The sequence below is a fragment of the Topomyia yanbarensis genome, chromosome 1 (genome assembly GCF_030247195.1).
Source record: "Topomyia yanbarensis strain Yona2022 chromosome 1, ASM3024719v1, whole genome shotgun sequence".
Classification (NCBI taxonomy): Eukaryota; Metazoa; Arthropoda; class Insecta; order Diptera; family Culicidae; genus Topomyia; species Topomyia yanbarensis.
Genome location: NC_080670.1, coordinates 197,935,893 through 197,959,599, shown reverse-complemented (window position 1 = coordinate 197,959,599; position 23,707 = coordinate 197,935,893). Strand labels below are relative to the sequence as shown.

The 23,707-nt window shown below is 38.4% G+C and overlaps 1 protein-coding gene across 2 annotated transcripts in view; it reads left to right on the top strand.

The window, feature by feature from the left end:
- The window catches only part of LOC131687088 (serine/threonine-protein kinase 32A), a 279,046-nt gene that overhangs the window by 20,471 nt on the left and 234,868 nt on the right, over positions 1-23,707 (top strand). For both annotated transcript variants that reach the window (XM_058971135.1, XM_058971130.1), the window contains exon 2: positions 2,179-2,592. In XM_058971135.1, the coding sequence (XP_058827118.1) occupies positions 2,538-2,592 (55 nt within the window). In that variant the 5' untranslated portion in view covers positions 2,179-2,537. The remainder of the gene's footprint in view (positions 1-2,178; positions 2,593-23,707) is intronic.

Genomic DNA, 23,707 nt, shown 5'->3' with positions numbered 1-23,707 from the left:
CATTAGGCTTATGACTAATACTCAACTCGTTTAAAAATATTAATATGGTTAAAGTTATAGAGAGTCTTGCTCAAACGAATGTCTGCATCTTGAATTCTATGAAGGCGATGGCAGTATCCATTTTAGAAAGGTTATTTTGGTGTCAGTCCAATTTTGTTTAATCAAAAGCCCGATTCTAAAAAAAATCTTTGTCAATGGGTCATAAAGAAATTTGCTCCACCGGAAATCCGATATCTGTTCCAAAGATATTCCACAGACAAAAAGACAGCATGCTACGAGGACATCCCTTAAAAATATTATTCCGCACTTTCTACCAGAAGCCAATTAACTGTAAAATTTGTTTTGCACGACAGAGAGTCCAGTCATAACAGCATTTACTGAGCGACAATTTCTTAACCACAAACAACTGTCTAACTCATCAATAGTTAGCGCTCCATTATCAATCAGATTCGCGGGGGAAAATATATGCCTATCGCTTGATTAGATCCCCAAGCCCCCGATAGAAATGTCGGTAAACATTCAAATGCGAAGAAGCCCCATAACTCAACGGGGTTTTCCGTTTCGCATGGGACCGCCAATGTCGCCACGTTGCGTTAGCCAGCACACTGCCCGTGTGCAAGCACGTGTCAAGAGTCACATAAACAAGCGGATATGAAAAAAAGGATGAAGGGCTCTTTCGAGCCAACACTTAAGCGACGCAAGATTCGCCCTGAAAGGGAAAAGGTGTAGATGATAAAAGAAAATGAGAATGGCCACTAATGCGGCATCATAAGGAGGATGGACGCACACACGCACATGATAAGGTACATCATGAGAAAAATAAAAGGGCGGCTTCACAAGCTTGACAAGTGGAAATAATGAACATTTATCTTGTCCGCAAGAAAAAAAAGGTTGGCATCTTCTTTGGTTGAGAGGTTGCTTGCTATAAGGAGGCGGTGAATAATGGTGAAATATGTATAATATTTACGGCGGCTGAGAGAACTACGTTTACCCTAATGGGAACCTTGAATATTTCATTTTATTCTTTAGAGATACTGTAGCAGAACTTTGGTTTGGATGTACAGGTATGCGAGTTGTTATAGGAAATAATAATTAACTGAATTTTGCGCAATAAATAGACATGCTCAAACAACGCGATGTAACTATGAAAGTCAGATTACCACATGTCAATTATGTTAAAATTTCCACAAGGACCTGATGGTGATACAAACGATGTGTTCTTGTTCGTGTGTCCGTCTAACGTTAACCTCAATTTTTGGACTATCCCAAACAAAATGTTTACAGCAAAGAAGATATCGGTAATCGGTTCGCTTTTGTTTCGATTGATGAAAAATGACTGCAATTTATTGATCGGAGAGAAAGTTTCGAATGTTCAACGTGAACAAATCGAATCTTTGAAAATTTAAGAAAAAAATCTTTCATTGTATAAAAGAAGGAGAACTTTATCACGTCTCAAAAAATATTATTTCCGAACCAGCTTCGCTGTCATCCAATCTGGAATCAATTTTGTTTTCCTTGTTTCCTTCTCTTTTTTCCATTCTGGACCAGGCAGGCAGGCGATGGCTGATATACCAGCTCGGCAATATTAATAATAAACCGAGCTTTCTTCTCTCGCCCGGTCGCGAATTCCAAAGGCGATACGCTGGCAAAATGATATAGGGGTACCAGCTCCCGAGAGAAAGAGAGAGGGTCGGAATTCGACCGTGAAAATAAAGTAAATATTCCCATTCCCACTGGATGAGAAAGAAAAGTTGGAACGACGGGCCAGGCAGGCGGATGATGGATCCTTCGCTTTCGTTTCAAGTCCAAAAGAAGCGCGCGAAGATGTGCGAGTAACGAATTTGGGAAAATCTAATTTTGGTCCCTGGTGCGGTAATTTGACGCTAATTTCGCTCGTCTATTATTGGATTTTGGGGCGAAAGACGCTCACGAAATTGGCTTCACCACAATTCAACACGACACGCTGGCTGTTGATTGGAAATTTGCTCCGTTTGCTGATTGTTCGTGCCGAGTGCTTCAAAATAAACAAAATTGGAAGAGTAATAAATTTTTAGAATGAGGCTCTAAATTTGAAAGCGGAAGCAAAAATTATTTTGTTTCGAGTAAAGGACATAATCAAAACTTCAACCTGGAAATGTGCTTCAACTGATTCGCATTGTTTCATTTATCTCGTTTCAGGCTAAGCGGAAACGGTGCAGTAATTGAAATCCTACAGGAGAACATCCCCCCCCCCCCCCCGATAGTAAATCCAGTCAGGCGACACACTACTTACCATTTCCGGATGGGTGATTTTAGCAACGCAATCGGTGCGTGCTGATGACAGCAGTGGTAGTGCCCAGTGAGTGAGTGAGTGAAGTGCCGTGCAATCAAAACTGTACACTCGAAAAGGTACCGGGCGGCTTAACGGGCTGCTGCTGAGGACAACGGACAACGAACAAACAATTCGAGACGCCTGGTCGGTCGATCCGGTATCATCGGTTCCCAGTTGGAGAAAAACCACTCCCGGAACGGAACACAGAGATTGGTGACCGGGAGAGATGGGTGTAACCTCATCGTCGCGTCAGGATGCAAGCCTGCTCTCGGACGAGGATGGTAAGTGCTTATGCTTTCCAATTTGTGTTGTTGTGGTTGCCTTTCTCCTGGCACTGACAGAAGCCTACATACGGTGTGGTTGCGAAAGAGGCACCGTTTGCATGAACCGTCAACGGCATGGCTTAGTGCTAAGGTACAGGACATGTGAATGTGATTTGGGTATCCTATTAATGAAGACTGACCTACCGTGTAAATTGTACTTGAATCAGTTAGCTCAGCGTTGTCCCGGTGGAAAAATAATGACGTGGCCAATCTGGCCTCTGGTATGGTCACTGAAACTCGTTCGTTTTCGGGCTTAGATACAAAGCACTCGGTACAAAATTGTAGCAGGTATCGCTGTTCGATACTACAAACCCAGGCCACCGGGGTTCTGTGTCCAGCTCAACCAAACTAACGAACTCGATTCGTTAGTTGGATCAACTGAGAAATGTCAACAACCACTGGAGAAATAATCGCAGCAGGCTAGAATGTAGTTGTTTACCCCCCTTGAACGATTCTGCTTTTGATTGTTCAATCTGATATCCAGTTGCTTTTTGATTGGGTGGCTCCCCAGGCCTCGGTTAAAAAGTGAATTTTTGAAGTGATTTCAGCCTTCCTTTAGAAGAGAAAGACAAAAAGGAGCGGAGGAATCAAAAAGTACAAAGGTTACAAAGGATAAAAAAGCAGATGAAAAAAGAAAAACTACAATTTCGGCGGAGCTTCGCCATCCAGTCCAGGAATTCTTTTCTCTGCCAGTAAGCGTAGAGAGTACTGCCAAGTATCGTTCGAGTAAGGCTCCACTTCTGGCTAAGTTCTGGCGTTCTAAGTAAACGTTAAAAGTAACAAGTAAAAAAAAGAGAAAGGGATAAGGAAAAGTAAATAGGAAATATGCAAAGAAAAAAAAAATTAAAAAAAACAAATAGAAAAAAGAAAATGGTAGAAGGAAAGAAAAGGGAAACGAAAAAAAAAAAACAAGAAAATGAACAACGTGAAGGGAACGAATGAAGTAGGTAAGGGAAAAAGTATCCATGAAGGAAAATATAAATGAAAAATAAAAACAAACTTGAATGATTAAAAAGTTCGTAAAGAAAGTGAGAAAAATGAATCCGAAGTTGCAAAAAAGAAATGAGCCCATAAAATAAAGCAAAGTCGAAAAGAGGAATAAAACAGGTAATAGAAAAAGGAAACTGGAAAAAGAAAGGAATATAGATGCTAAAATAAAGTATAATGTCAAAAGAAGTAGATAAACTACAAAGAAAATGAAAGAAATAAGGAAAAATGTTAGATAGCAAGAAGACAACAGAAACATGAAAAAAGGAAAATAAACCAAAAGAAAAGGGAAGAAAATGACAAGAGAAGGAACAAAAAATAAACAGAATAATAGGAAAAGCAAACGATAAAACTACAATAGAATAATTGAAAAAGGAAAAAAAATAAAAGAAATAAAATGGAAAATGAGAGACGATTACACTGCCCATATAAGCATAAGAGTCCCATATGGATTTTTGTCGAAAATTAGTTATCTGTTGGATTGTATTCTGTATCGCCACTGAATCACAATGCACAAATAAGATTACCAGGTTTGATCGGAAAATATTGAAAAAAATACCAAAACATGGTTGTCCCATCCATAAGGCTCAATGAAAATGTAAATCTTCAGTACAGTTAGCAATTGTTTTATGCAGATATCGTGTGCAGACTTTTGGACCAACGGTCTATATGATGGTTACAGTGGCTGACGGTTATGGTGGCAGCCTGATGAGCAGAAAAGGAAAGGTTAAACCCAATTTACAAAAGGAGAAAATAAGAAAAAACACGAAAAAGAAGGAAAAATGGAGTAAAACATAATAAACTAGAAAAATATGAGTGTTAAAACGAAGATAAAAAGTATGAAAAGAACAAAAAAATAGTAGAAAGAAGTCAGTGCACAAGAAAAGGGGCATAAAATATAATAAGCTTAAAAACTAAAAAAAGTTTGAAAAAATAGAAGAGCGAAAATGAAAGCAACGAAAAAAATTCAAGCAAAGGGCTAAAAAACCAAAAACTAAAAATAAGATAAAACTTTTTTTTCTCTTTTTGAAGTAAGCAAAAGAAAAAGAAGAAAAAAATGCAGAAAAAGAGATAATGAGTAAAATATAAGGAAGAACAAAAGTAACATGATTAAAGAAAAATTAATAAAAAAGAAAATGAATAAAGGAACAAGAAACTGAAAGAAGAGAAGACAATTCACAGTAGGAAGTGTAAACAAAAAAAAATTCGCAAATGACATTCAAGACAAGCACAGGAAAATAATAATAACGAAAATGCAGAAAGAAACAGTGAAAAAAATTTTAGCGAAGGCAAAAAGACGAGCAATCTCAAAAGGAAAAGGCAAGAAAAATCAAAAGTTTTCTTAGCGAAAGGAACAACATACAAGATCTAAATAAAAAGGAAAAAAATAACAAACAGAGGATGGGTAGGTAACAGCAAAAAACACGAAAAAAAAACCACAAAAGAAAAAATAAAATGGAAAGTAAAAGAATGAAGCGAAGCAGATGGAAATAAAATGAGAGGGATATATAAAATAAAAAAAACGAAAATGAAACAAACGGTTTGAAATACTGCAAAATTAAACAGAAAAAATATAAAGAAGAAAAATGAGTACAGCTAAAAAGAGATTAATGAGTGAAATAGAAAAATGATAATGAAAGTTAACATGGAATTGAAAAAAGAAAAAAGACACTTAGCAAAAGCAAGAAAATAGAAGAAGGAAGTTTGAAAACAAGACTACGAAGGAAAAGAGAAGAAAAAATATTAAATGCAAAAATATAAAAGAAGAATAGGCTAAGTAGACAAACTGCAAGTTAAAAGAGGAAATAGCAAAGCGAAAAACAGAAAAAAGTAAACCCAGAAAAAATATATGACAAAGAAGAAAAATAAAACAATGGAAAAACAAAACAGAAATATCATAATGGTTCAAAGAAAACTAAAAAAATTGCTGAAAAAACTGAAAACTAAACACAATATGGCAACGGAAAAAAATGTCATGTAATAATGGAACGTAAAGGTAAGAAGGAGTAAATCCCTAAAGGAATACAAAAGATAATGGCACTAGTTTAGGGGTGAAAGCAAAAGAAACAAAAAATCAAGAAGTGAGAAAGGAAACATAAAAATAAAAAAATATAAAGGAAAATGAAACAGAAAAGGCATAAATAATAAAGCAATTAGAAAGACATAAAACAGCAGCGGAAAAAAAACGAAAATTGAAAAGGATAGTAAAAAGAAGAATGAAATTAGTCGAAAGAAAAAAAACCGAAAAGGGTAGAAAATAGTGATAAAGAAAACGAGGAAAAATGGCAGGAGTAAACAGGGAAAAAAGAAGAAAGGGTAGCAGAATAAATAATAAAGAATGAAAGGCAAACCAAAAGAAAGAGACAAAGAAAATGAAAAATGTACACGAAAAATGAACGCAAAAGGAAATAGCGAACGAGTAATAAGAAAATAGAAATAAAGGAAAGAGGAAAACCAGATATAAAAACGTAAGAATAACAATGGAAAAGTTAAAAAAGTAAGAGAAAAAATAAATAAAAATGCTCTTATAAAGGAAATAAGAAACGACAATCGCAAACTTTAAAAAGAAAATTAAATGGTTTTCAATATAAAAAAGAAATACGAAAAAAATAAAATCAAAGAGCAAAAACTGGTCAAAAGATTACTGAGATAAAAAAAGTGGACAAGAAAAAAAAGACACATTTGAAAAAATTTAAAAAGGAAAATGTAAATAGAATATAGGAACAAAAAATAACAAGCAAAAAGGAACCAGTGAAAGTCAAAAAGAAATGTCATTGGCAGACAAAAGGAAGAAAATGGGCAACAGCAAATTATTGAATTAAAAACAAGACAAGAAAAGGATAAGGCATAAAACAATAATGTAAAAAAGAAGAAAAAACAATTAACTAGAGATGTGTAAAGAAAAATGAAAATAGTTGAAAGAAAAAAAAGGTCAAAACAAAATAGAAATAAGAAATCATAAACCAAAACGAAGCATGGAATAGGGCTTGTGGAAAAGGAAAAGAAAAAATGCATTAAAGGAACTAGCTTTCTAGGACGAAGCTATAGTGAGAAAGGAAACAAAGAAAATGGTAAATGAAGAAAAAAGATAATAAAGAAAAGTAAAAATAAAAAAGAAATCAGCAAAATGAGAAAGAAAAAAGCGATATAATAAGACGGTAAATATAAATTGCGAATCGATAAAATATGAAAAAATAACGAGAAAGCACGATCGGAGGAAACGCTAAAATAAAATTGGAAAGACAAATAAAAGAAAAAGTACGAGAATGGAAAACGAAAATAGACAAAAATATAAGAGAAAAATAACATTAAAAAGGAACGATTACAAGAGAGTGAAGAAGAATTTAGTAGAAAGAAGGAAGAAGAAATAGAAAACGGATCAATCCAGAAGAAAAAAATAAAAAAATTGAAAAAGAAATGTTGTTAGTAAAGGTAAAAAAGTGAAATACCAGGGGACGCGCATAACGTAGTTGGTAAATCAATTACCTTGTACGCAGCTTTCCTGGGTTCGATTTTTAGCCCCGCGCATAGGGTTTGGGGTTTTTCAAAAGAGTAATAGAGAGAAATAAAAAAATTAAATACCTAGAGGAAATAAATATTAATTTTTTTTTTATTCATTTCGTTTATTTGATAGGCACAAATGCGTTAGCTTGGCGGTGCCAAATTCTTTTGTTTTTACATTTTGTATATTTTAAAACTAGGAGGTTACAATGTTGAAATATTTTTTTAAAAAAGAAAAATTTTACAGCTACCTTAAGACTAGAAATAAGATTCTATATACAAGAGAGGGGGCGAAAGATTTTTTTTATGAAAAATTTTTAAAACAAGGAATTCAATAGTAATAATTTTTAGGAAATATTTACAGTTATCTTAAAACTAACAATATAGTTTGGTACACAAAAGGGGGAACAAATATTTATGAGAAAATTCGCAGGTGTTTTAAGACTAGGGATACAATTCTATTTACAAGATGGGGGACAATAGTTTTAACAAAGAGGTAAAATTACAACTATCTTAAAACTAGGAATACAGAATACAAATTTGAACTTTTTTAGCGGAGACTTATGCTTGGTCAAGATATTCAGAGGGGGGCTGTAGAAGCAGTTGTATCAAGGACAGGGGAGAGAAAGCGTAGATGGTGACCGGGAGAGAAGAGCAAAACTTGCAACTTTCGCTCAAACGGGAGATCAGCGAAAGATTACCGCCTCAGTCTAGTAGGTCGGATTGGCGGATGGTATTCTTCGGACCCGCGGGGAATCCTTCAAAAGTCATCGGACCTTGAGTCGCTCTCGCTTCAGTTTCCGTAGTGGTAAGTGCGACGGCGGTTACATAGTTGCAGTCTGGAGCTGATCGGTCCCACAAGGCAAGAGAAAGCTTCTAAAACGAGAAATAAAAAGAGAGGGGCTAAATTGGGATATTTGTCGTTTTTATGAAAGTATAAATAAGGGACATATAGGGGAAATCACGATTTGCCAGTATATCTCGGACTGGGACATTGGGTGGTCTACCTCGGGCCCGAAGGGAATCCTTTAACTGAGACCTGGCGTCCAAGTACCCGGCGCATACCCAGACAACGTGCTCGATGTCGTGATAGCCCTCGTCACAAGCGCACAGACTACTCTCCGCAAGCCCAATACGCCGCAGATGCGCATCCAAGGTGTAGTGGTTGGACATAAGTCGGGACATTACACGAATAAAATCCCGACCCACATCCATCCCCCTGAACCAAGGCTTCGTTGATACCTTTGGGATAATGGAATGTAGCCATCGTCCAAGTTCACCATTGCTCCACGAGGTTTGCCAACTGTTGAGTGTCCTCTGACGACAAATACTAAAAAATTCGTTGAAGCAGATTGGTCTTTCGTATATGTCACCATTTAATGCGCCCACCTTTGCTAATGAGTCGGCCTTTTCATTGCCCGGGATAGAGCAATGAGAGGGGACCCAAACAAAGGTAATTTGATAAGATTTTTCAGATAACGTACACAAGGACTCCCGTATCTTCCCCAGGAAATATGGGAATTGCTTTTTGGGCTTCATCGCACGAAGAGCCTCGATGGAGCTGAGGCTGTCCGAAATGATGAAGTAGTGATCTGTGGGCAGAGTGTCGATGATCCCAAGGGTGTACTGAATTGCAGCTAACTCTGCGACGTAAACTGAAGCGGGATCATTGAGCTTGAATGAAGCGGTGATAGTATTGTTGAAGATACCGAAGCCAGTGGACCCATCGAGATTTGATCCGTCAGTGTAGAACATTTTGTCACAGTCGACTTCTCGGAATTTATTATAAAATATATTGGGGATCACTTGCGGGCGTATATGGTCCGGGATTCCACGAATCTCTTCCTTCATGGATGTGTCGAAGAATACAGTAGAATCAGAAGTATCTAGGAAACGAACACGGCTGGGAGTATATGAAGAAGGATTATTGCTCTGTGCCATGTAGTCGAAGTACAAGGCCATAAATCGGGTTTGAGAATTAAGCTCGACGAGCCTCTCGAAGTTTTCAATCACCAACGGGTTCAGAATGTCGCATCGGATGAGCAATCGATATGAGAGTTCCCAAAATCGATTTTTTAGCGGAAGAACGCCCGCCAGCACTTCGAGACTCATCGTATGGGTCGAGTGCATGCAACCCAAGGCAATGCGCAAGCAACGATACTGGATTCTCTCCAGTTTGATGAAGTGTATGTTCGCAGCGGAGCGGAAACAGAAACACCCGTACTCCATCACCGACAATATCGTTGTTTGGTACAACCTGATCAGGTCTCCTGGGTGAGCACCCCACCATGTTCCAGTTATTGTTCGGAGAAAATTGATCCTTTGTTGGCATTTCTGTTTCAGATACCTAATGTGACATCCCCAGGTACCTTTAGAGTCGAACCAGACCCCGAGATATTTAAATGTGAAAACCTGGTTGATCGTTGCACCCATTAATAGAAGCTGGAGTTGCGCTGGCTCACGCTTCCTAGAAAAAACAACCAACTCAGTTTTCTCCGTGGAGAACTCAATACCCAGCTGAAGAGCCCAAGCAGACAAATTGTCCAAGGTATTTTGTAATGGTCCTTGCAAGTCGGCAGCTTTGGGCCCTGTAACAGAGACCACCCCGTCGTCTGCAAGTTGCCTTAGCGTGCATGAATTGGCAAGACAATCGTCAATGTCATTCACGTAGAAATTGTAGAGCAGGGGACTTAGACATGAGCCCTGGGGAAGACCCATGTAGCTAAATCGCGATGTTGTTAAATCGCCATGCGAAAAGTGCATGTGCTTTTCAGACAACAGGTTTAGCAAAAAGTTATTTAAAATTGGCGAAAGACCATGCTGGTGCAGCTTCTCTGACAGAATGTTGATAGAAACTGAGTCAAAAACCCCCTTAATATCCAAGAAGACTGATGCCATCTGCTCTTTGTTAGCATAGGCCATTTGGATTTCTGTAGAAAGCAACGCAAGGCAATCGTTCGTCCCTTTGCCTTTGCGGAAGCCAAATTGTGTATCTGACAGTAAGCCATTTGCTTCAACCCAATTGTCGAGGCGAAACAAGATCATTTTCTCGAACAACTTCCAAATACAGGACAGCATTGCAATCGGCCGATATGAGTTGTGGTCGGAGGCTGGTTTTCCTGGTTTTTGGATGGCGATGACCTTCACTTGCCTCCAGTCATGAGGGACAATGTTACCCTCAAGAAACTTGTTAAATAAATTCAACAAGCGCCTTTTTGCAGTGTCAGGTAGATTCTTCAGCAAGTTGAATTTGATTCTGTCTAACCCTGGGGCGTTATTGTTGCATGATAAGAGAGCAAGTGAGAACTCCACCATCGAAAACGGTGTTTCGTTCGCGGTATCGTGAGGAGACGCGGCGCGGCACGTTTTCTGTACCGGGACAGAGTCCGGACAGATCTTCTTGGCGAAAGCAAATATCCAACGGTTTGAATATTCCACGTTCTCGTTGGTACTATTACGGTTATGCATACGTCGAGCCGTACCCCAAAGAGTGCTCATCGCTGTTTCTCTCGTTAACCCGTCGACGAACCGGCGCCAATAACTACGTTTTTTGGCTTTCATTAGACTCTTCATTCGCCTTTCTAACGACGCGTACTGTAGATAGCTAGCGGGTAACCCGTCTTCCCGGAAGGCCTTATATGCAGTGGACTTTTCCGCGTACAGCTCTGAGCACTCTTTATCCCACCACAGGGTGGGAGACCGTCCATGGGTATTCGCGCTGGGTACTGGTTTAGTCTGAGCTTGATTCGCACTGTCGAGAATCAAGCCAGCCAAAAACCTGTACTCTTCCTCCGGAGGAAGTTCTTGAGTGGATTCGATTTTAACGGATATCGCGGTCGCGTAACTCTTCCAATCAATGTTCCGTGTGAGGTCATATGACACATTGATTGTTTCCGATGGTCTTGAACCGTTAGCAATTGAAATCACGATAGGCAAATGGTCGCTACCGTGGGGATCAGGGATCACCTTCCAAATGCAATCTAACTGTAGCGAAGTCGAGCATAGAGATAAATCCAACGCGCTTGCGCGTGCTGGTGGTGTAGGAATCCGCGTCATTTCTCCCGTGTTTAAGATGGTCATGTTGAAATTATCGCAAAGATCTTGGATTAATGTTGATCTATTATCATCATGAAGACAGCCCCATACCGTACCGTGCGAGTTAGTCTCCCAGAACTAGCCGCGGTGCCGGTAAGGATTCCGTGATATTACAAAGCGTTCGGTGCCCTATCGAGGCTCTAGGAGGAATGTAGATGGAAGCAATGCAAAGGTCTTTACCTTTGATTAAAACTTGACAAGCGACAATTTCAATGCCTGGTGTCGAAGGGAGGTTAATTCGGTTGAAAGAATAGCACTTTTTGATCCCCAAAAGTACTCCTCCATAGGGGTTTTCTCGATCCAGACGAATTATATTAAAGTCGTGGAAGTTGAGATTTATATCGGAAGTTAACCAAGTTTCACATAATGCGAAAGCATCACATTTTAAACTATTTAGTAAAAATTTAAAGGAATCGATTTTCGGGAGGATACTTCTGCTGTTCCACTGTAGAACAGTGATCGAATCGGTGACCTCGTTCGATGACTTAGCCATCGAAGGATACGATCGCTGCAAGGAGGGGCCATTTAGTAGTCAACTGCTTCAAAAATGTTTGCACTATAGGGAGAAAACGTATCAGAAGGCTTTTAAGAGGATCAGTAACATTGAAAGCTGTGAAAATTAAGTCCACTATGTCAGAAAATTTCATTAGTCCGCTACTGGACTGAGTATCTGTTTGAAAAAAGGGGACACTTGGGGTTTTTGGTGTCCCTGGAAGTGGTGGGTACTCCTTGTTAGAATTAATATTTCCAAGTCCTGGAGCAAATTGCTTCGGCTTTTGTGCATCACTTCCGTTGGATTTATTGATTGCGGTTGGCGCACTCTGAGTGGACGACACCTTGGCACCCTTACGAGGCAATGTAGGGGAGGCTAGATTTCTCCTCTTCCTGGATTCCCCTGGGTTAACCAATGATGTTCCCTCTTGTGGGTCGTCAGATTCTTGCTCAACGCCAGCCAAAAGAGCAAAGGAATTTTCGGAAGGGACAGATGGCGAAGCATTCTTTAGCATTTCTGCATAAGAGTGCCTCGAGCGATCCTTAAGGGAGCGCTTAATTTTATCCCCGCGCTGCTTGTACGCCGGGCATGACTTAAGAGCATGCGGAGGGCCCCCGCAGTAAATACACTTCTCAGTTTCTCCACCGCAAGCGTCATCCTCATGCTCTCCCTCGCATTTGCCGCACCGTTTTTTATTGCCACAATAAGTGGCTGTGTGGCCCAGTTGCTTGCAATTGCTGCAGTTCATTACCCGCGGTACAAATAGGCGAACAGGTAGGCGAACCCTATCCAGGAGGACATAGTTGGGAAGAGCAGATCCGGAGAAAGTCACCCGAATCGAGTCTGACGGAGAATAAGTTGTCTTATCATCTTCAGTTTTTGCGGAATACAATTGCTTGCCTTCCAGAATTTTCACCTTTTGAAGTGAAGGGTCCTTAAAGCAGCCAACCCCGTACTTCAACAGGTCTTCGCACTTTAGACCCGGTTCGGCGACGACCCCATCGATCTCCACAACTCTACAAGGCACATACACTTTGAATTGCTTCGTAAAACGCTCGCTGCGAGCAATCTGGTTTGCCTGGTCGAGGTCATTTACTATAACGCGTATCTTATTAGCTCGAACACGTGTTATCTGAGCCACGGACGGGTAGTTGGCAGTCAGCTCCCGTGAGATTTCTAGAATATTGGGCGATTTCGTGTTGGGCCGGAAATACACCACCCAGGGTCCAGTCGAACTGGCTGGGTATGTTTTAATACGGGGAGGACTGGGGGAATCAGGGGAGGGAGTAATTTCGGGTTTATCCGGTATATCCATGGGAATATCATTCCCATCCAATGTTACTTCGCCCTCGGCCATTTAGGCACGAGGATAACACGTGGTGTAAACGAGAGATGAAACTTATATTCAGGGGAAAGGGCAGAAGTAGAGACCGATCGGGGAAAGGGAAATGAAAGAAAAAAAAAATACTTAGCTTATATAGCGGCGATTCCGGCTATTCTGGTATTCACTTCACCAGCCTGGGCACCGGCGAACAAAGACTGCCTCGAACAATGGTTGACCTTCACTGACAATTTATTCTTGTTCACTTTATGCACAGCACCAGAAAACGAACTGCTTCGATCGAGAGCTCGGAGAGTTATGATATAAATAATAATAATTCGAGAGGAAAACAAAACAAATATGCTTAATAAAACAAAAATAAAGTAGAAACAGAGAAAAAACAATTAAAGAGTACAGCAAAAAATGAAAGTAGTTAAAAGAAAAAATGAACAAAAAATTCCTTGAAAGGTAAAAATATAAGATGACTTAAAGGAAGTGAAGAGATAGGAAAGAAACAAATTTAAACGGGAAAACGAAGCAATAAACTAAGTCCGGGGTAATGACAATAAGAAGCTAGCAGAAAAAAGAAACATAAAAAGAATTAGATTTCTAATATGAAGGTAAAATTATCCAAATGAAATGTAAATAAGTGTGAACAAAAATGAAAAAAAAATCAAAATTGAAAATAAAATAGAATAACAAGAAAATAGAAAACGGAAAATAGAAAAAAATTAGAAAAGAAAATGGAAAAAAGAAAGGTTTGAAAGTAAAAAAGAAAGAAATCCAGAAGCAATTAAAAATAGAATAACCTGGAGGAAAACGTTGAAAAATAGAAAGAATATGGAAAAAGCAATGAAACGAAGAAGGAAAAAAATCATATGGTAAATAAAAAGAAAAACCGATAGGAAAAAGAGGGATATAAAAACGGCATTAAAAATTAAAATTAGGAGAAAGAAACAAGTAAACAAGAACAACGAGAAAGAAAAAGGGTAAGAGCAAAATGGAACAAAAAACACAGTTGAATGGAATCAAAAGAAAATAAAAAGAAAATGTAAGTGAAAGGAAAATAGAAATCGGCCAAAAGAGAAAAGCTTGAAAGGAGAAAACGAAAAAACTGTTCAAGGGAAACAGAAAAAGAACAAGAAGTGCCACGATCAGCAACTGTTTTCAGCCACTGGTCACCACAAGCGACGAACAAAGTGATGAATTACCAGTAACTGGGATTGGTTTCGTTCATTTACGAGGTACTCTAGCCATGGTACTTACACATTCATTTTTTGGATCGAAATGTCTCAGTTTGAGTACTACGAGTAGACCTTGAGGCGTTCTTTCGCAGTAACCATTGACTTTTAAATCTCTAGAAAGTAACCGCCCGTGCGAGAAGTGAAGCGCTTCTTAAAAGAGAAAATGCCAAACTATCATTATTCAGCACCAACATGTAAGAAATGTGGTACGGAGGACAAACCTGAAATCGATTCACAGTAGCAAAATTCATCTTCAATAACAATATGAAACTCTTCATTGAACATGATAACGTTGAAGTCAAAATAAAATATTTTTTGGAGAAATTCTATCCTCGGTATTGTCAACTGGGTTTGGCTGGTAACATTGCGAATAACCCCCCCTTCACCTCCACTTCTTCTTTCGTAACCTTGGAACCTACTGCCCTCTTTGTACAGACTGCACTGTGTACAAAAGTGCATATGACATGTATGGGAGAAAAGTGACGATCGAATTTTATAACCGGATATACCTCATAAGCTTTATACTCTCGAAAAAAGTTTTAATAAACAGTTTGTGTTCAATTGGGTATAATTAAAGGGTCGTGCAAAACGGTCAAGCTTCAAAAAATTCCACCTAAAAACAACGACGGCCCAGAGGACCAACTGAAATTTTAAAAATTTAGTTCGTATTTTTGCTGCGAAATGCCTTAAAATGTGATAAAACGTCGAAATCTGGTATAATTTCTTAATTCTTAGTTTGACAGATTATTATCTTTTTGAAATTTTGTAGTAAAAGTTTCAACTATGATTTCGTGTTTAATGTCAATAAATCCAAAAGAAAATCAAAGTATGGTGTAATAGGTAAATTTCGGACGAACAATTTGATATTGATCTTTTTCCGCGAATACACCCTTTATCCCCTTTTTTAGGCATCCATTTCAACAATAATTGTGCGACCGGACCGGAAATTGTTCACTAATTGCACTGCGGGAAATATGCGTCGTAATGAGGTACACATATCTAGCAATGCAAATAGTAGTACACGCTAAACGCAAACTCTTCAAGTGCTCTGCGAGTGCACTTGTCGATATTCTGCTCTGCTGATGAGAGCACTTCCGGCAAATTTACCGCTTTACCGCTTTGCTCCATTGCAAACGTCAAGCTCATTTCACAAAGCTTCCAGTCGTATGGAAAATGGTTCTGAATTCAATCATACAACATACATGTTTCGGTCGGGGAACGCGCTTGCACTGTGATCCATTACGGGGAATGGTTCTACCGAGAAATCTCTCTCTCTGGACATTCGCCACCGCCACTTGTTGCTCGAATAAGGTCGGTTTATAGGTGTACTCGACACGAACAAATTTGATTATTGGAATGTTAAGGAATTTGCTTTTCGACTTCGTCTCATCAGAATCCGACAGGAACTTAGTGACAAGATCAAGCTAGCGCCGAAATGATGCTAGCTCCAAAAATGGAGACACTGTGTTCCTGAACAAACCTCTAGTCAAACGTGATGTCCCGTAAGAAAAATAATTTATGTCGAATTTTGGTGAGACGAAATCGAAACACATATTTCATAACTAGCTTAATTATATTAAAAATTAGGGAATGTGAATAAATTGAAAGAATTTTTTCGAATTTGTTTTACGAAATCGTTATTCGATCAACACACTTTCATTTCATTTTATTTTTGTCACACTATATGCCGTGGAAAGGAGATGTTTGAATGAACATTCGTATACCATTGGACGTTCACGTTCACCGAGGGCTTTAAGAAGCCTTTAGTCTAAACTGACCTTTACCCGAGTGATTTGAATAATTATTTTACCGACCGAATCCTAAACCGGCTTCCATTTCATTGCATATATCAAATGTACAAACCACAGGAAGCGAGCTCTCATCCGCCATTTCCGCCTTTTCGATAAATCCATTTCGAGCCCGGAAACGAAACCAGGAACTCCGTTGCAGCTGCTGTTTTCCCGCTGGCGTTCACCGTACACAGTACGGGTAATAGAAGATGAAAGTGGAAGTTTTGCTATGCGGAAGGCACTCTATTTCTTGGAAGGAATAACTTTTCTCTTTCTATTCTTTTTTTCGATTCCATGCTCCTTGGTTCGCATACTTAATCATAAAGTTGTTGAGATTCCATTTTTCTTCGAGCTGGAGCACAACCGGAAAATTTTGTAAGCAGCTCTCGCCGCTGCAGAACCAGTTGGCGTGAAAGTTTGACAGCCTGCAGCCGGATCCGGTGACAGTTTTTTTTTGTTGCTCTATCTACTTTGCCTCATTTTATTATTTAATTTCACTATCGTTGATAGGATTATTGGCGACTTTCGGGGCAATTTCGACTTTCCGAACATTTATTGGGTTGTAATTAGGGATTATGAATTGTTCGAGTGTTGTTTGCAAAAAGGCACTCGAAGAAGTGGTAAAATGACGGTATGTATAATTTATACATCAGATAAACATCAGATAAGATAAATAAATCTTTTGGAAACCTCTGCGAAAAGGTTGCGCAACACCTTACCATTAACGACGCGACATCTCTTAATAAAGCCACGACACCTATACCTTTTGTGTACCATTTATCTGTCAGTGTCATTGAAATCAAACACGAGACCTGTCAATAGCGCTCGTACGAGTTGGATTCGAAAAGATTTCCTAGTTTTGAACGCTTTTGACAGTTCGATTGTTCGATTGGAATGACAGATAGTGATAAATGGTAAACAATAGATTGAATTGTCGAGTCTTTATATCAGAGATGATCTTACCAAAGATGGCCATTCTCCGCGCAACGAGCTGTGTCAAGTAAACAAGAGGGAAAACAAAATGACTTTTCTCCGGGCAAAATGTTTTACTGTAAGTGAATGGTTGTAAACTATTTCCTCTGCATATGCTACCGTCTGTAAAGCTACAACACACGTCGCCATATATTCGAACGACATATGAAACTTGCAATGGAGGTATGTGCAAACAAGTTGACAACAATTTTTACCCCCTCGCTAGCTCTCTGTGGGGACCTTGGCTGTAAAAGATGAAGAGAAACTTTGCTTTTCCCGCTGGAAGAATAAACAATCAGCTCTGGTTGGCTGCGGAATGTGCTGACGTATAGTATCAACAGAGGAGGGCACATACAGAGACGATAGTATACATAAATAGAGATACGCGAAGAGAATAAACAGAAATCTGGTTGCACGGTTAACAGAATTATTTAGTCATGTAGGTTTGGCAACTAGAACTTTTGTGTAAACTTAAATTGAATTTTAATTTGCTTACAACTTTTGCAAAACATATTCCACGGTTATTCTATTGTTTATATTTGAATGAATGTCTTCTGAGAGAATTTCTCGTTGAATCTCGCGTAAAATGAATATTTTTGTTTAGATTACTTAACTGGGTGTTAAATGAAAAATGACATTTAGCTGTTTTTCTTTCAAGTACGTGTAGCAAACAGAATATTTACGATCGCATTACTATCAGTTACTGATATTAGGACCTTCCGAGGAATGTCGACTCTGACCATTACACTATAATGATATTTGATCGTGACTGCGACTTACCTTTCAAAGTTGAGGTTCCAAAATTTTAAAAGAAGCAGAAGCTAGGTTTTGAACGTTAATATCTTTCATTGTATTGAACGAAATTACGCAATGTTCGCACTAATCACTCGGAAAAATATGCAAATTACAGTATTAAATTTTGCAGTATGTATGACTTCTATAAAAAAACGCAAAAACTGATTTTCAGGACATTATTCGGAAAGAAACGAGGAAATCAGAAATTTCCCAATCTATTTCAGACAGGTCCGTCAATATGAAGCACCTAGCAGACCTAATCGTATTTTGCGCAGATATGTAAATTCTTCATTCGACTTTGCCTAGTCGAATGAGAAGCACGTCGATGCGCAGTGGTCTGTAAGATATGCGCAACACTGTCCACCATAATCGGTTTGGGTGATTTGTAAGGAAAATTTTGACAGTTTTTGGAAGGCTATAACCCCAGTGTTTTGAATAATTTAATCTTAGGAACTTCATCCGGTTTTTCGAACAAACAGTTGTTTTTATAGGATACATTAAGGGTCAACTGAGAAAGCTTGGAAAAGTGGCAATCTTGGAAAACGAAAAAAGCTGTTTCATTCAGTAGGATACTCTACCAATGCCACGAATACAAGGATTAATTTTCATGAAGATTTACCCAACAGTGTGAGAACAAACTGCTTTTTTCATTTTCCCAGATGGCCGCTTATTTGAGAATCGATCACACTAAAGATTATTTGGCATAATGGATATTTAGCATATCTATATCTCCAGAATAACGGTCATTTGGTATAATTTTTAATTTCTCGTAAAGTGAGGGTGATTTGGCATAATTTTGAGAAGTGATCACAATGGAGGTCATTTGCCATTTTTATCTACAGGGAAACCGACATAATTTTAGACTTCGACAAGTAAGGTCATTCGGCTGAAGGTTCAAAATTAATTAGTTTATTCTTCACAAATTAATAAATAACGTTTACGTCTAAGGTGGCTACGCTAGATCGCTGTCGTTTCGTCGGACTTAAACTAATTGATAGACCCTATGTTTGAGCAAACGAGCTTGCGAGGGGCCACCGTCTGGATCGAAGCGTATATAATTCGAAAGAACAGCTCATGCTACAAAGAATGATAAAAAGGATCATTTTAATTATTGAAACGCTATATGGAAAACTAAAACTCACTGGCGATCATAATAATGATAACCAAAACAGGTGCGTCAACAAAAACAACAGTACACTTAAGCTGACCAGCTCTGATGAAAAAATCCGTACGCTGTGCGAACTGTTTGCCTGAGCGTGGTGAACGTTTACGCCTTTTTTGCAGTACTGTGTATGGATTTTTTCGACAGATTTGGTCAGCTCAAGTATACTACAACGTAGTAAGTCATAAACAAACAGTTCATAATTGCGAAAATTAACAAACACAAGAATTTGAAAAATGAAACTCTAAAGAACTGCTCATATTTAAGAGGTCAAAATCAGTTATAAAAATCATTAACTCGAAATATTTTCAATACATATCAGGTAATGGCAAGCAACAGAAGGACGTATCCGCCGGGTGATACCAATCGGGCTGACATTGCTTTGGACTGAGCTGACTAATTTCTATACTTATTTGGTGGCCAACTAGGGAATTAATCCACGGGGCATTAGATGTGCGTGGGGAAGACGCATGGTCCTGTATGAGCAGAGTAATGATTTTTTTAATTGTATTCTATATCCATACTCAGAACTGTAGTACTATCAACTATCTCATGTTTTTATACTCCTTTAGTCCTGAAATGGCATAACCAGTAGTTATTGTAACAATAAATAAATCGCGTACGGAAGAGATTAGCTAGAATGAATGAAAACTTAGCAGTTTAATTAAAAATGTATGGCAAAATCTGACCCGTGACAGTGACCTCAAAGTCATCGAAATTTGGCATGCATTTTAGTTTTCATAAAATGTGCATCAAGATTTGGGACATTATTTCCCAAAATGTGGCACCCCTAGTTATACTAATGCTACGGAAATAACTCAGTTTTCCATTTCTGTTTTCATATTGTTAATTAATAAATAATCAATATTAATATTAGTTTAATATTAATAACAGCCCCTCTTACTACGAAACCATTTTACATGTGCAATTTCAACTGTCTACAAGAATAGCATCTGACACAAGGAAAAATAAGACCCACGCAAATTGCTCTTGAATTGGATTCCGCATTTTATTCAAGCGGACGCCACGAAAAATTCGTTGCATGGTAGAAAAGTGAACGTTACCGATTTATTAAAATATAAGCAGTACTCCTCATAGCCGACAATCCGGAGTTCAAATTGGTTATTTGATCAATCGTATTAATACGACAAATGAATAATTTCCTAAATTCTCGGCAGCTGGCTGACCAGAGCAATTATTACATGATAACGCTATTTACTAACGCTTACTAACAGCTCAGCGTGATACATGTGAAGATGCAGAGGATTCCTCGGTCCCTAGCATCGACATATATCGTCATCCCTTAATTTCCCAGAAGATCTGCATTCGGATGTGGCCGGCGTCGGTATTGATCAGCATGCATGATCAATTCTGATCATTCTTTTTTTTTTTTCTATTCGTGATAAAGCTACTTGCCTCTATCTCTAGTAGATGCAATAATGATAAAGTAAGGTTTTTAGCTCAGTTAATTTTGTACCGCTCAATTTTTTTTTAATATCCTCTTTGTGAAAATAATCGATATTTTTCAATTGTAGCCCTAGTTTGATTTCCACTCTTTTTTCTATTCGAAATTTTTTGTTACTTTTTCTTTTGCTAGTTTGTTTTTTGATGAAATGATATTTTAATTATGTATAATTTAAACATTGTTTCGCTATTCGACATTACGATATTCCTAAAACGCCTCTAGTTGGTTAAATTATTATTTAGATAACTATTTGTCATATTTATTTCGAATCTCTAATGCCATGACAACAGCGACGCCCGCTATCGCACTACTGATTCGAAAAAAATTAATTTTCTCTTTAAAATGAGCCTATGCTTATTTTTGTGAAATTTGTGATAAGCAAGCAAATTGAAAAAAAAACTGAATGGAGACGCATGGTTATTACTGATATTAATTTTAAATATTTACTTTATAGCTGGAATAATGGCAAGAATTTATGCGCAATTTTCAAATAACATTGAAATGATGCTATACAAGACTTTCACTAGTGAGGAAAAGAGAGAAGCTGAGTGGTTTCATCGATGGCGAAAGTATTCAGATTGTTTAAAATTTAGTAAATATTTCAACCTATTGAAAAATGTCATTGTATGTTTCTGGAATTATTTTATGATACTTATGCAATAGCTGTCAAATTTAGTAAGCACAGCTAAGTTCCAGTTTATTTCATTTTAGTCAAAAAATATTTTTGACCTATGTGCCAATATCATATTTAAGTCGTGTTGGTGGTATCCAACGGGGAAAACAGATCATATTGGCAAACAGAAGCAAATATGTGAAAAAAAATATGGGTTCGAACTTATCGAATATTTCTGCTGAAACCGCGTGAATAGCGAAAACCGTCCGATAAAACCGTACTTATTGCGAAAACCGTGGAAAATAACCCATTTAACAGTTAACTGCTGTTATTGCAGGAGCCAACCTCACAGCAGTTCTTTTTACTTAAAAACGCAATTTCGATTACTACACCATCAATCTGTCCTCCCCGGGCGGGTATGTAGACACTATACTTATTCGTTAAAAAGCTCGCCGCGAGCTTGTTCAAAGTCACTCATAGATACACTGAGGTTTTTTTTTCTAGCCGGGTCGATGATGTTAAATGGAATATTTTTGGCCCGGTAGTGACCCGTCCGGGGGCCGGTTGAATTCGATGGATATGATTTCTATCGAATAGATGACTTATCGGAAGCAGTTTTATTCTTCAGGGAAATGTTCGAATCGACCTGTATTGAGCACGAGTGGATGTCTGTCGGTTGTGAGAGATGAATCATTTGTCGGCGAATACCAAAGTTAGGGGCGACATTACGAAACCATTTCGAATCGACTTTTTCATACAAGCTTGCATACAATAAACCTTTCATTTTGAGATGCGCAATGTCACAACGGTTCTGAGATGGACGACAAACGATTGATCAAATCAGATGTTTACCCTGCGACAAGTTCTGGAAAAAATTCGGAAATGCAACGTGTGGACTTATTATCTGTTGTGGGTGATTTCATGGCGGCGTACGATTCAGTGGAATGAAACGAATTGTGGCAAATAATGCTTGAATATAGCTTTCCGACGAACCTGATCAAGCTGATTCGGTGGACGGGTCAAAATTGAGCGCCAAGAGGAACCAAAGAAACCATCGACTCGTTTTTGTCGTTAGATAGATTGAAGCAGAGTCATGCACTCTCTAATCTAGTGTTCAACAAAATTCAAATACTAAAATACTAACTTGAAGTTAGGTATTGTGCCCTTTCGCACTAAAAAAACTGGGTAATCACAAATGTTTTGCGCGTAATTACAGGCGTTTGGTACGTTTTTAAACTAACTACAAGAGTGTTTCGGATTCCGCTTTTCCCATCAACATGCCCTAACTTCCTAACTTCCGAAACATCACTCGGGACAAGCCAGTGATGCAAGACGTATGACTTTTTAGATTTAGCGTCTAATTAGTAATTAGTCTAATTTAGATGCTGGTTTAGATTTAATGTTTTTCATAGTTTAAATTTAGCCACTAACTGGTACCAAGATGGTGCTACCAAATAAAAATTACATATTTGTATTTGGTGCTACTTACTGATGAGGAGAATTCGAATCGCTAAATACTAACTTTAAGTTAGGTATTGTGCCCTGTTATACTAAAAAGAAACTGATTCATTCCCAAAAAAATGTTTTTTTTTGGATCAACAACACGCTGGAAGGCTCGAAAGACTCGATATGATGTTCAAAGGAATGGAACGAGATCTCACATGATTTTTAGCTATGGGGACAACATAGCCATCATTGGAGATGATCGCAGAGTAGTGGAAGAGGCACGATTGTGATTACTATGCGTTCAATACTACAAGATTCAGTAGAAAATGAAGAATAGGGCAGACGTATAAGCCCCAAGCTGTACAAAGTATTCAAATATGCTGTCATTGGAAGATTGGGAAACACGGCAGACTACAGTGCGAAAATCGGGAAAAAGATTCGCTAAAGTTATTCTAAACAGCGAATCTAAATAAGGTGGTCGACTTCAGGGACAGACTCTGCACTCGCTAGAAAGACTCACGTGCGGAGGGCGTTGAAGCAGATTAGAATATGGTAGCCCACGATCGAATTGAATGTCTAAAATACGTGCAGTCAAGATTCGGAGTACCAGAATTGGTCGACCAGGATTATGATGATGAAAAATAAAAATAAATAGAAACAAACATTATTGAGAGTACGTCTGAACTCGTACACGTAACTTGCTGTTGCGAGTGGAGACCATCTTACGCGGCGGGGACACATTTGTTTGCTCGCCTATTACATAATGGGGACCAGTCACTACTCTTTTTTTGCCGTTCACGCCAATGCCTGTCGTTAAAACTTGGTGATTTTGGTGCTCATGTTCTCAGTTCTTTCTTGCCTCTTGCAGTTACGGGTCGAGAGGGTAAACCCACTGTCATTGACAATAGCTTCCTCGCTGATGGGGCTGGTTGTTGCTTTGGAGGTACTGGATGCTGCTTTAACAGTTGTCATTATGGCTCGTGAAGAGCAACCACTAATTTGGCACCCGTATTACACCGAAGACCCGCTTTTATCAGGCCCTCTGGTGTATTTTAGATTGGCAAAATGGGTACAAAATATATTCGTTTGTTTCTTTTTATTACACCGAAGCTGGTAAAATATTCTTCTTCAGTCCCTAGACTGATAATCCTGGCTGGTTAATAGGACCGAATCAAAAAGATGACAAAAT